Below are 14157 nucleotides of genomic sequence, written 5' to 3' on the forward strand. Positions count from 1 at the left end.
GTTCACATTTGAGCAAGCCTGCAGGATTCCCATCTATGACGCGGAATACAAGAGTAATGGCGGGCTTCCCGTGCCCACATTCTGACTGTGCAGTTAGGAAGCTGAGTGCCTGCGGGCAGTTTCTCTCTCTCCTTTGGGCTTCTCTGTAGAATGGGAGTAATAGTGATTCTGTTTCATCCTTACAGATGATACATATAAAATGCTTGGCACAGTGCCTGACCTCTAACAGCCTCTCAGTAAATGGTATCTGTTGTTATTAGGTGTAAGAGACTGGGGGGAAAAATGTGGAGCTCCCCTCCATTCTAAAATTGCCAGAGAATTTGTCTGATGGGATAATATTTTTCTAATTAGCAGTCAGAACCACAGCAAGAGAAAGGAATGAGATTCTGCTGTATCTAAATGAGAGAGAAAATTCTTTTCTGTTTTCACTTGCTAGGGTGTTCAGAATTGCTAGCAGTCCTTTTCATGTATCAAGATGATGTTTTCTGGCATTCTATGGTAAGCACCGTGAAGAAAGTAGAAAGGAGAAAGTAGTCGTAGTGGTGGTAGGGTAGTGAGGATGGGGAGGTGCTATTTGAGGGGTCATCTTTGAACTGACTATGAAGGACAGGTAGATTTTTGACATGGAGTTGCAGAGGCATGATATTTGAGTTTGATAAATGGTTTAGTCTGCCTGCAAGTTAGACCATATTAAAGAGAGTTATGGAAAATTATATGAAAAGGTCAGTCGAGTGTTGGTTTACTAAGGGCCTTGAATACGGGACTTGAATATGGACTTCGGTAGTTGATGGAGACCCACTGATGATTTTTGAGGAAGAAGGAGATTTAGTCAGGGCTCTAGTGTAGTTATAAGCTTGCCTAGTGGCTCGGTCAGTAAAGATTTCGCCTGCAGTGCAGGAGATGCAGGAGACCCAGGTTTGAATCCTGGGTTGCCAAGATCCCCCGGAGAAGGAAGTGACAACCCACTCTGGTACTCTTGCTGGAAAAGTCCATGGACAGAGGAGCCTGGCAGGCTACAGTCCTTGCAGGTGCAAAGAGTCGGACACGACTAAACCGTCAGTAGTGTCGTTAGAGGAGCGCCGTGAGCAGTCAGGGTTAGAGAGGAGAGAGACTGAGTCTGTAGACAGGCGGGAGGCTGCAGCGATTACAGAAGCGGTGATGAGACCTCACTGGGCTTGGGGCTGTGGAACTGGAACGAAAGGAGAGCCATTTCAGAGACTCAGACTGTGTTCATCGTGAGTGCCCACCGTGAGGCGGGTGCCGTGCTGCGCCTTATTACACGTGTGCGGACTTGGGAGTGAGTTCAGAGCAAGGAAGGGGAGAGGGGGGTCCTCGTGTCTGCTCGGCTTGCGGAACAGGTGAGTGGGGAGTGGTGGTGCTGACGACGGGAACGGAGTGAATGGGGAAGAGGGGGCTGTCTGCCCTGAGTGTGCGGTGGAAGCGTGAAAATGGGGCTCAGCCAGCTGTGGGCTGGGTGTCACATCAGGTGAGAATCGAGTGTGTCTGCATTGGTAGAACAGATGTCAGAGAAACAGGATTTCTACCCTGATGCCGCTGTTCTGTTTAAGACACATGTGATTTCTCCAGGATTCTTATTTCATCATGTCAGTGGTGAGGCACTGACTGAATGACCTGTTCCCTTCACGTTCTAAAATTTCATCTTTTTTATTTTCTGTAGAATTCTGAGCAGCAGATTGAATTAGCGTCGTCCACTAATCTTTGTTGTTTCAAAAATGTGTAAAAACCAGCTCTGCCTGGAACTTCCCTGGTGGTCCACTGGCTAAGACTCTGCATGCTAGTGGAGGAAGCCCAGGTTCTGCCCCTGGTCAGGGAGCTAGATCCAGCAGGCCACAACTAAGACCTGGTGTCGTCATGTAAACAATAAATAAATATTTAAAAATCACACTATCTGAAGTAGTACTGTCTTTCCACTTGAATTGTGCCTGATTCTTTAGCCAGCCTTCATTACTGCGTGTGTGTGCTCAGTCACTCAGCTGTGCCCGGCTCTTTGCAACCCCGTGGACTGTATAGCCTGCCAGGCTCCTCTGTCCACGGGAATTCTCCAGGGAAGAGTCCTGGGCTGGGTTGCCGCAGGTTCTTTACTGACTGAGCCACCAGGAAAGCCCAGAAATCCTGGAGTGGGCAGCCTATCCCTCCTCCAGAGGATCTTCCTGACCCAGGAATCAAACCCGAGTCTCCTGCATCACAGGTTGATTCTTTGCTAGCTGAGCTACCAGGGAAGCCCTCCTAACTGTGGATTCAACTGATACTCACTGGAGACATTCCTCTTGTTGAAAATTTGTTTAAAAATATCATTATGACTCATGTGTGTGTAAGCTAGATATATTTTAAATTGGCTTCTGGAGTTTACAGGTACCAGGGAAAAGATGGAATTAAATTTAACCTAACAGGTGAATTTTAGCTTGGGTCCGAGTGATTCAGATTAAGATGGTGTTGTTTTATTTTGCTTTTTTTCTTCAGATAGCTAATGATTTACAAAATTTCCATCTCAGGTTCATTAATGTATTTAAATGAAGCCACACTACTCCATAATATCAAAGTTCGATACAGTAAAGACAGAATTTATGTAAGTATTTTACCTGTGGTTTAAGTTTTGTGGGGATTATTATTTTACATGCTTCTGTTTGATTTTGTTGAGCTTGAAATTTTCTTACCAGGAGATCATTCTTGACCTGAGCCTGTTGAATGGAGCCTGAGCTCCATGAGGATGAGGATTTTTTCGTAATTTACTGCTCTTAATTCCAGGGCTTAGACCAGGCATGGTACATAGTACTTCAGAAATATTTGTGGAATGAAATAAGGAATTCAGGGCATCATCTAATATTTTTCAGCCTTAAATCTATCCAATTTGGTTATTTATAAAAGCACTAATTATTTTGAACTATGATTTTTAAATTTTTGGCATATATCTATAGATATGTTTAACTAATGCACTTTCCACATTGTTCTGCAAAACATTTAAGTCAGACTTAAGGCATACATAATGAAATTAAAAACTTGGATGGCAAAAAATGTAAATTAGAGTTCAAAGCAGTATGTGAGGAAATTTCAGGAACACTGAAATGCTGATCATGAGTCTGAATAGTTGGCAATATTTGATTCCAAAGAGATAACTTTCCTTAAAAGCCCAGGATATTTAAAAATGAAAGACAGTGCTTCTAATGTATTAAATAGGGTTTGCACCAAAGCATTCAGATGAATGCTTAAATGGTATGTTTTAATTATCATGATTCACTGGGCATGTATGAGGTTTTATTCTAGTTATAGGTTCCTTTGTTGGCTGGAGATAAATTACCCTGCTGTAGCTCTCCTGTTATAAAGATGGGACTCTTCATTATTTTTGAAAGAAGAAAACACATGGCTTCTTTGACACTTCCTAGATCAAATGACGTTCTTAATATTTTATATCACTATCAGTTTGCCTAATTGTACTTACTTAATTCTGACTAAATTACCTTTAGTCTTTGCCATCTGTCCAAGTAGTGACAGCTGGGAAATAGAACTAATCTATTTAGTCTTTTCCAAAAGAGTTTATTCTCACTTATACACAGTATTAAGTCTTTCCTTTTCTCTCTGCTTTTTTCCCCCAAAGTCAACTAAATAGTGTATTTAGATTAATATAGATATGGCTATTCTTATTTAGAAATATATTTGGAAGCAAAATTCATTTAATCAGCAGACTAATGTTGAGTACCTAATGTGTGCTAAATGTTTTAGGTATTAAAATAATAACACTTTTAGGTAGAACGCTTTACCGCCTGAGCTACCGGAGAAGCCTAATAATGTTTTTAAAGTTTGTTAAAGCAGTTTAACTTGTAACATGTCAGTAAAAGTTGATTTAGCTAAAACCATCTTTCAGGTAGAACTGGCCACTATTTTTTCTTTACATGCCTACATCACTTGGTGGTAGTGGATCAGTTTTACTTACCTGAGCAAATTTTAATTGTTTTAATATCTTTTTCTTGAAGTTTACACGTTTTAAACTACCTTTACAGAATCATGTTACTCAACAAAACAAAACACTGAGCTAGTTTGTTTTTATTTGGGATGATTATACATAAACTTCTCACCCTGGAATTTTCATTGGTCCATTAATATTTCCTATGCAATGGTGATGTTCCACCTGCTGACTGTGGCCACTGATACCTGAAGGTTTACATGCAGAATTCATTGTACTTTCAAAAAAAGATTAGCACTGCATTTGATTAACAAGTCTCTGCGGAATCACATACCTGATAGAAATAATTACCTGTTTGTGAAATTTTAAGTTTTTGCTCCTCATGTATGTGTCTGCATCACTCTGGAGAATTTTAAGATGATTTCTATTTGTTCTGGCCTTCTTTTCCTAAGATGTGTATGCAGTTGGGTGTACAACCTCTGTTAGACAGTGGCTGTTTAGCATCATCAGCTCTTGTTTGGAAAACCAGTGTTTTCCAAGTTCACGAAAGCCATAACTGGTGGGTTTTTGCCTAGCCAGTTATGCCTTTTAGTTATAAAACCATTAAACGTCAGCAACACACAAGCAGAATGCTTATTACTGTAACATATGTAAGAGAGGGAAGCAGGTCACATGAGTTTGAGTTGGGTTTTTTTATACTTCTCACTGACCAGAATTGTCACCATTCTCCCTTAGACATTTAACATTTTCCTTGGTTACTGAAGTCTCTATTACTTTCCTTTTGTTTTGCATGGAAAGATTATTAACTGGAATATATTTTTCACCCCACCCCAGGAAACAGGTTTGAGAGCATTTGCTGAATTTTAGATTAGCAGGCTGAGAGTTTGGGGTTTCCGCATCATTTCCCTTCCACAGCTAGAAGCAGAAGAGAAAAAAAATATGGTCCTGTATGCCCTAGTTTGGTCTGCAAACCACAACCAATTACTAAACCACAACTCTCTTTCTACCCACAAAGAATTTTATAAATCCTATTGGTGGCATTTTTTTTTTTTTCTGGTTCTTTTGAAGCCATGGTGAAATTTCAGATTTGAAAGCAAACTTCTTCATTGCTCATCAGACATTTAGCCCATCAGTATTCTAGGCAATAGTTAAGCATATGGTGTTTTGCAAAAGTCTGGGACCAAATGGTCACCGCAGAGCTAAATCAATCCTAAGGTTTTCAGTGATGGGCATAGGCCTCGAGGGTTCCGTGAGCTCTGTTACACTCTTCAGTAGCTGTGTTACACTCTTCAGTGAAGAAAGTGTTCTAGACAGGAAATACAAATAAGCAACATGCAGGCTGTAGGTGCAGAGCAGATGTTGTAAGTGGAGTCAGTAGAAGATGTCTCAGACAGAGGAGTAGAGGCTCACCTCTGCCCACGCGGATCTGGTGGTGGTGCCTTGAATCTGGGAGGGCGGGTGGAAGGAGTGTGTTTCCTTTGATGCAAAAGGAGGTCAAGAGAGGTGATTTTGATTTTGGATGTGGCGAGGTTTAGATGCCTATGGGATAAGAAGATATAAACATTTATTAAAGGTTGAAGAAATACGGGTCCAGTAGAGATCAGGGAATGTTTAGGGCTAGAAATGCAGATTTGGGAGTTCTAGTTACAGAGAACTGGGGGTGTCTACTTGCTGTATGTTCTTTCTTTTATGAGCTTTGTTTGATTTTAAATGAAAATAATAATTGGAAAATTTAATGTTAACGCTTTTCCCACTTAGACCTATGTGGCCAACATTCTGATTGCAGTGAATCCATATTTTGACATACCTAAAATCTATTCTTCAGCTACAATAAAGTCATACCAAGGAAAATCTCTTGGGACAATGCCACCTCATGTGTTTGCAATTGGTAAGTAATTTAAGTATATCTTAATTTTTATTTCAGTTGTACAGACCCATTCAGTTTTTCTTTTGGATTAGTAGAAGATGCCATGAACCGAATGTCTGAAGGCCTGTGTGTAGCTGAGCCTGTCACTGTGTTAGGAGCGTGTCTCTCACACAGGGTGGGGAAGGATACTTTTGCTGCCGACTCATGGGGTGGTTGTACCTCATTACCTTTGTTAAATGCCTTTGTTCTCTTAAGTGTGTCCATCCGATTGAAAGTAGGTCATCATAAAATGTGACCTAATGTTTCTTTTGACTCCATCTTTTAAAGTGTCCCCCTTCTGCAACTAAGAAGGAGGCCCAGACCATTCGCTCTTTTACTTGTGAATGTTTTATCTCATCTAGAAGGGGGATGTGAGAACAAACATCTTTTATCCCTCATCAGGGCATTTTAAATTGTAAAGGATGGACAGTGACACATGTTTCATATCTCTGGAGAATCTGCGTGGAAGGGTAGCAGCATCTGTCTTTGCCTTTCTAAAGCACTCTCTCTCATCTCGACGGCCTTAGCTCTGAAAAGCAGAGACAGAGTTGCTTGAGAGGCATCCCCCATAGCTGGTGGCTACAAGTACAGAGATGTTAGCTAAGCCTTGGAATTCAGACATAACTGAATTAAATTGTGACAAGTTTTGGTTCAGGTTTTTAGCATAGTTCGTGTCTCTTTGTACCTGTGTTTTGGCTTAACTGGTCTTCACCTCCAGATTTGACTGAACATGTTCTGGGTGCTGCTAGGCAGAGTGAATGTGTGCACCAAGTCCAGTGCAACTGGTTCTATGATGCTCTGATGGGCATCTGTATGTGTTCTGTCAGCTGGCGAAATGGTGAGCAAGTTCATCACTAGACAGAAGTTACATGTTTAAAATGTAGTTGCTTACTCCTAAAAAAGTGTTTACAACGATTCCACAAAATTGGGTGAAACAGATTGCTGATGAATTGGTCAAAGGGATATGAGCACTCTTGCATTAGTTTGCATTGGGTCCTTTGAGAAAAAGCCATATGTAGAACCTTCTTCACTGGTATGTGTAGCACTTGCCTGAGGTGAGAAATAGCGGCCTTATAGGGCTCACCTTGTCAGGACCTCATTTTTAATTAAACTTAATTTAGTCCACTTTAAGAGAATGAAATTGTGCTCATCTGGTCTGTGAAGTCCAAAAGATATAGCTTAAACTGTTTGAGGATAATGAAGATAGTTAAAAATTGTACATATAAATAACGGCAGATCTAAAAAATTGAAAGCAGTTAATTTTGCCTATTTTTGAAATATTGGTAAATTCTACAGGATGTTTACGTTTAATGGTAGAATTACAGGAGGAAAAAAAACACCACAGATTTGTTGTGCAGTTGTGTTTTTGTTTTTTTTTTTCTGCAGCAGAAATTTTGGCTGCCAGATTTCTTAATTGGTAGCTTGTTACTTTTTGCTTAATTCTCTGGGGATGTCATTAGTTATGTATAGTGAGCATTTTTCATCTCTCTGCAAATATGTTCTGGTATTAGGAAAAGCTGAGCCACTGCTCATAATATGGAGACATTCTAGTGCAAATGTAAGCGTTGTTTATTTGGATTTCATATCACTTAGCTGTCAGGATAATTATAGAGAACATTTAAAGTATATACTTATAAAGATGTTTTGAATACTTTTAAATGATTTTATTTAAAAATTTTGGTAGCTGTAAACACACGTTTATAATTTCTTTCAGAACAAGTGCTTTTTGTTAGTAAATGGACTTTCTATCATTTGGAAATTTTTTATTTAATACTTTGTTTATCACTAATAGTGTATTATTATTTTCACTCCAGCTGATAAGGCTTTTCGAGACATGAAGGTGCTCAAGATGAGTCAGTCCATCATTGTATCTGGAGAATCAGGAGCTGGCAAAACAGAAAATACAAAATTTGTTCTAAGGTGAGGAATATTTAGCTGACCTAAAATGTTCTGAACAAGTTGATTATTTTTTAGTTGTGGTAAAAAAATATACAACATAAAATTTACCATTTTAACCATTTCTAAGTGTACAGTTCAGTAGTGCTAAGTATATTCACGTTGTCGTTCAGCCAATCTCCAGAACTTTTCATCTTGCAAACTAAAATCCTATACCCATTAAGCAACTCTGCGTTCCCCCTTGACCGACCCACATGCCAGGCAACCACTGTTCTTACTTCCTGCTTTTTTGATTTTGACTACTCTCGGCACCTCATGTAGGTGAAATATACAACTTTTTGTTTTTCTTTGACTGGTTTTCCCCCATTAGCATGATGTCCTAAGAGTTCGTCCATGTTGAGGCATGTGTCAGAGTTTTCCTCATGTTTAAGGAGTAGTATTCTGTCATGTTTATATTATCACATCTTGTTTATCCATTCACTCATCAGCAGGCACTGGGTTGCTTCCATCTCTTGACTCTTGTGAATAGTGTTGCCTTGAACATGATATGAACAAAGAGTTACAGAGATCTCCTTGAGATTTGACCAGGTTGACCTTGAATACTTTTGCATGCTTTATGACACAGTTTGAAATGGTGGGCTCTGTTTCTGTTACAAAAACAAACACCTTATGTGAAAGCTAAGCTGGGGATTTTTGAAATCTAGCTCTGACATGTTATCCTCAGGAGGATCCTAGAGGAGATCAGTGCTGGTTAGGCAAAGGGAAATCTCCAACCATTCCTTCTAAATCCAACCATTACATTCTGTTTTCTATATTCCTGCTATTAGAGTGGTCAGAATAATTTTTTACCTTAAGTTTGTCATGGCTGACCTTCTTGTTTCTACCTCCCCACAACCCTCCTCCCAGCGTTAAAGATAAATATTTCTGTGTGTAATGAATATCATATTTGAGACACAATAGTTGGTTAAATCAGAATGTTCCCAAAAAGTTCTAAAAATATAATGCTGATTTAGATGTCAAAGACCATCCAAATAATTTTAAATATCAGAAAAGCTATAATAGAATAGTGAAAGAAAGAAAGTGAAAGTGAAGTCGCTCAGTCGTGTCCGACTCTTTGCGACCCTGTGGACTGTAGCCTACTAGGCTCCTCTGTTCATGGGATTCTCCAGGCAAGGACATTGGAGTGGGTTGCCATTTCCTTCTCCAGGGGATCTTCCCAACCCATGAATCAAACCCAGGTCTCCCGCATTGCAGACAGACGCTTTACCGTCTGAGCCACCAGGGAAGCCCTAATAGAATAGTAGGTACATTTAAAAACAAATTTGTCATATTTATATGAGCTGTTCCAGTATATGATTCAGGTTTCAATGTTAGATGTGTTAAATAATATTAAAATTAGAAATATAGGCTGCCAGTTCAAGATGGCAGTATAGAAGAACATACACTCATCTCCTCTTGAAAAAGCTCCAAACTTGAAACTAGCTGTTGAAAAACCATCGACAGGCAAAAGGACACTGGAACTCACTGAAAAAGGTACCCTATGTCCAAAGACAAGAAGCCACAGTGAGACAGTGGGAAGGGCACAATTGCAAGAAAATAAAATCCCATTCCTGCCAGGTAGGTGACCCACAAACTGGAGAAAAATAATACCAAAGAAGTTCTCCCACTGTTGTGAAAGTTCTCAACCCCTACCTGGGGACCTGACAAAGAGACTGGGAATCCCCAGGGAATCTGACCTTGAAGGCCAGCGGGATTTGCTTATAGGATTTCCATGGGACTGTGGGAAACAGACTCCAGTCTTGGAGTCACAAAGTCTTGCATGCACCAAGACCCAGAGGAAAGAAGCAGTGACCCCAGGGGAGATTGAACCAAAACTACCTGCTAATGTTGGAGGGTCTCCTGTGGGGGTGTCAGTCAGCAGGGACTCATCACAGAATCAGGAGCATTGACAGCCGCAGTCCTGGAAGGTCCCCCATGGCATAAGCCCTCTTAGAGGTTGCCATTTACCCTGCCCTAGAGTCTAGATCCAGGGCTGGGTCTCCTTAGGCCAAACAACTATCAGGGAGGGAATGTAACTCCACCCATCAGCAGATAAGTGGATTAAAGCTTTACTGAGCAAGGCCCTGCCCATCAGAGCAGTCAGTTCAGTCAGTTCAGTCGCTCAGTTGTGTCCGACTCTTTGCGACCCCATGAATCGCAGCACGCCAGGCCTCCCTGTCCATCACCAGCTCCCGGAGTTTACCCAAACTCATGCCCATTGAGTCGGTGATGCCATCCAGCCATCTCATCCTCTGTTGTCCCCTTCTCCTCCTGCCCCCAATCCCTCCCAGCATCAGGGTCTTTTCCAATAAGTCAACTCTTCGCATGAGGTGGCCAAAGTATTGGAGTTTCAGCTTCAGCATCAGTCCTTCCAATGAACACCCAGGACTGATCTCCCCTAGGATGGACTGGTTGGACCTCCTTGCAGTCCAAGGGACTCTCAAGAGTCTTCTCCAACACCACAGTTTAAAAGCATCAATTTTTCGGTGCTCAGGTTTCTTCACAGTTCAACTCTCACATTCATACGTGACCACTGGAAAAACCATAGCCTTGACCAGATGGGCCTTTGTTGGCAAAGTAATGTCTTTGCTTTTTAATATGCTATCTAGGTTGGTCATAACTTTCCTTCCAAGGAGTAAGCGTCTTTTAGCAAGACCCAGCTTTCCCCATCACCATTTCCTCCAATCAGGAGGCTTACACAAGCTTCTTAGCTTCCTCCATCAGAGGGCAGACAGAAGAAGCAAGAACAACTACAGTCACACAGCAGCTAAAACAAAGACCACATTACAGGATGAAAAAGCAGAAAGTTGTGTTCTGGATGAAGAGACAGGATGAAAAACCAGAAAAACAACTAAATGAAGTAGAGATAGACAGTCTTCCAGAAAAAGAATTCAGAATAATGATAGTGAAGATGCTCCAGGATCTTGGGAAAACAGTGGAGAAGATGGAAGAAATGTTTTACCAAAGACCTAGAAGAACAAACAAACATAAATAATACACTAGAAGGAATCAGTAACAGAATAGCTGAGACAGAAGAATGGATAAATGACCTGGGAGACAGAATGATGGAAGTCACTGCCAGAAAATAGAAGGTAGAAAAAAGAATGAAAAGAAAGACAGCCTAAGAGACCTCTGGGACAACCTTAAAGACACCAACATTCACATCATAGGGGTCCCAGAAGGAGAAGAGAGAAAGGACCTGGGAAAATACTTGAAGACCTAATAGCTGAAAATTTCCCCAACATGGAAAAGCAAATAGTCAACCAAGTCCAGAAACACAAAGAGTCCCAGGTAGGATAAACACATAGTAATCAAACTGATAAAAATTAAAGACAAAGATAAAATATTAAAAGCACCAAGAGAAAAATAGCAAATAGCATACAAGGGAACTCCCATCAGGCTATATCAGTTGATTTCTCAACAGAAACTCTAGAAGTCAGAAAGGAATGGCACGATACGTTTAAAGTGATGAAGGGAAGAACCTACAACCAAAAATACTCTACCCAGCAAGATTCTCCTTCAGATTTGATGGAGAAATCAAAAGCTTTCCAGACCAGCAAAAGTTAAGAGAATTCAGCACCACCAAACCAGCTTTACCACAGTGCTAAAGAAGCTTCTCTAGGCAGGAAACACAAGCTAGGAAAAGACCTACAGAAAATAAACCATGAACAATTGAGAAAACGGTAATAGGATCATAGATACTGATAATTACCTTAAATGTAAATAGATTAAATGCACCAAGCAAAAGGCATAGGCTGGCTGGGCAGATGAAAACATGTGCATGTATACACTTCTACTTACCACATCAGTCTGCTTGACTCCCCCAAATTGTATATAATTATTTTATAATGTTAGGTTAATTATGCTCCCATTATGACTTGCAATTATAATTATTTTTTATTTTTTGTCTGGCTATTGATTGTGAAAACTGATAAACATCTTTTACTATTGCAATTATGTAACTATTACTCACTCAGTACTATTTGTATTATGATTGGTCAACAGAAAAATAATAGAACTCTATATCACCAGGACTATGATTTAATAGAAAAACCTATAATCACTTTTTAAAATCCAGATACATAGCAGAATTATCTTTGAATTTTTTGAAAAATACAAATGCCTAGATATTGCCTCTTTTTTCTCCAGAGCCCCAGATATGTTTCTAATAAGAAGCCATGTTTAAAAACAACTGTATTATATGATGATATATTATTTCTATCTAGTTCATTTCACTTTTTCCATTACATATTCAGTGCTCCCATTTCATTTAGTTTATGTGTTCCAGTTTTCCACATCTTCTTGTTTTTCTTTTGATGTTATTTCTCAAGTCTTTAGCAAGTGGAGTAGAAAAGCTTTTATATAAATATATATATAAGTAATATATATGTTTCAGAAAATTTATGAATTTTTGCCTAAAATATTCATGACAATTTGATTCCTCTTGTTTGACTTAGTACAACTAGAATGCTAGATTTCTAATGGAAAAAATAGATATGCAACAAGCAACAAAGGTTTACTGTATAGCAAAAGGAACTCTAGTCAATATCTTGTAATAACCTATAATGGAAAATAATTTCAAAAGTAACATGTATATATGTATAACTGAATTACCTTGCTATGCACTGGAAACATTGTAAATCAACTGTACTTCAATAAAATGTATAAAGAAAAAAATTTTTTAAACAATATAATACATGCAATATCATTGTCATCTAACATTTTTTTTTTATTCTGTATTTTAAACAGATATCTGACTGAATCCTATGGAACCGGTCAAGATATTGATGATAGAATTGTTGAAGGTGATAGAACTTTTAAAATTCTTATTTTTTATTGTTAGATATAGACTGAAAATAACTTATAAGAATCCTCTAAGTGCTCTGGAATGTTCTCACAGAGATCCAGGAGACTCCAGTCTCTTGCAAATCTCTGCTCCTTTGTTATCTTGTCATTTATTTAATGTCTGTTGTTTTTTCCCTGACCCCATGTGCACACTAAGAGGGCAGAGATTTTATAGATTCCAAATCCCTGGAATAGCACCTGATACATGGCATGTGCATCATCATTTATGGAGCTATGAATGAGTGAAAGGAATACAGGAAGCCTTCTGGCCTCCTGTGCATTTTGTTGACCTTGTTTTAGTAAGGAGAAAAGGAGAGGGTTATTTGGAATTGAGGTGCTGGGGGGAAATCATTTTAACAAAAGTGTACCCTTGGAAGGCAGGAGTCTGTACACTGATTTCCTTAAGCAGTCAGTGTCTGTACACCCCTTAGACAGTCTTCCCATACCCTGTTTGGACACTGCTGGCCCAGGCAAGTCTGCAGTAGTCTCCCACAGCACAGGTTCCTCTCTGGTCTCCCCTCCTATAATCTATTCTCTGTGTGGAAGCTGGAGTGATCTGTTTTGCTCTAAGCTCTTTATTGGCTTCATATGTCTCTCAGGGTTAAACCTACCTTGCTCTTTGTGGCCAGTTACCTGCCTCTTCTGGTCTGATTGAGTCATTTTTCCTATGAATCCTCATGCTTTAGTCACATTGGTCTCCTTGTAGTTCTTTGAGGTGTTTCAGGCCTCCTTGACACCTCCCTCACCACTTCTTCCTACCAGACACTCAGTATTTAATAATGATGATGGTATTGACATGTGTGGGATGCATTAGGTGTTGTCTGATTTGCTTAAAATGGGTTACCTAACTTAACCTCTTCACAGAATACGAGGTAGGTGTTTTGTCCCTGCTTCACAGATGAGAAACTAAGGTAAAAAGAGTCTAAGTAACTTTCTGAAGAGTAAATAGCTCATTACTTGTGGAGAAGGGACATATAGACATATGTCTTAATTACATAATCTACTAAGTGCTCTTTTTAATACTCCTGACATTTAAAAAAAAAAGTTCAGTTGAACGAAGATTTGTCAGGAGCCTTCACGTATTTTCTGGAGAAGGAAATGGCAACCCACTCCAGTACTCTTGTCTGGAAAATCCCATGGACGGAGGAGCATGGTAGGCCCATGGGGTTGCAAAGAGTTGGACACGACTGAGCAACTTCCCTTCCCTTCATGTATTTTGCTAGATCATGGCAGGCAGAAGTTACATACACTTTTTCACAATTATGTAAAACATGCATGTACATGAATATAAATTCTACTCTAATAAACATTTTTAAAGTTTACATCAATAAGATTTTTCATATTTCTTGATATAAATAATTTTCTAATTTTATGTACAGTTCTCACTGATGTATGGTGGCACACCAAGGTATAATCACAGTAAAGTGCCTTTAGTGAGAGAATTGTCATTTAAAATTGAATGAGTAAATAAAAAACAAAGTAGGGATTAATTTAATAAAATACTAATTAATATTCTGACTTGGTTATGTGAGGTGCAGATTCACTTGGGAAT

General features: G+C 39.4%; 1 protein-coding gene across 4 annotated transcripts in view; it reads left to right on the forward strand.

Moving 5' to 3' along the window:
• The window catches only part of MYO6 (myosin VI), a 160461-nt gene that overhangs the window by 64933 nt on the left and 81371 nt on the right, over positions 1 to 14157 (forward strand). For all 4 annotated transcript variants that reach the window (XM_065911725.1, XM_065911727.1, XM_065911728.1 and 1 more), the window contains exons 4-7: positions 2514 to 2587; positions 5678 to 5807; positions 7640 to 7745; positions 12510 to 12565. In XM_065911725.1, the coding sequence (XP_065767797.1) occupies positions 2514 to 2587; positions 5678 to 5807; positions 7640 to 7745; positions 12510 to 12565 (366 nt within the window). The remainder of the gene's footprint in view (positions 1 to 2513; positions 2588 to 5677; positions 5808 to 7639; positions 7746 to 12509; positions 12566 to 14157) is intronic.

The sequence above is a fragment of the Muntiacus reevesi genome, chromosome 19 (genome assembly GCF_963930625.1).
Source record: "Muntiacus reevesi chromosome 19, mMunRee1.1, whole genome shotgun sequence".
NCBI lineage: Eukaryota > Metazoa > Chordata > Mammalia > Artiodactyla > Cervidae > Muntiacus > Muntiacus reevesi.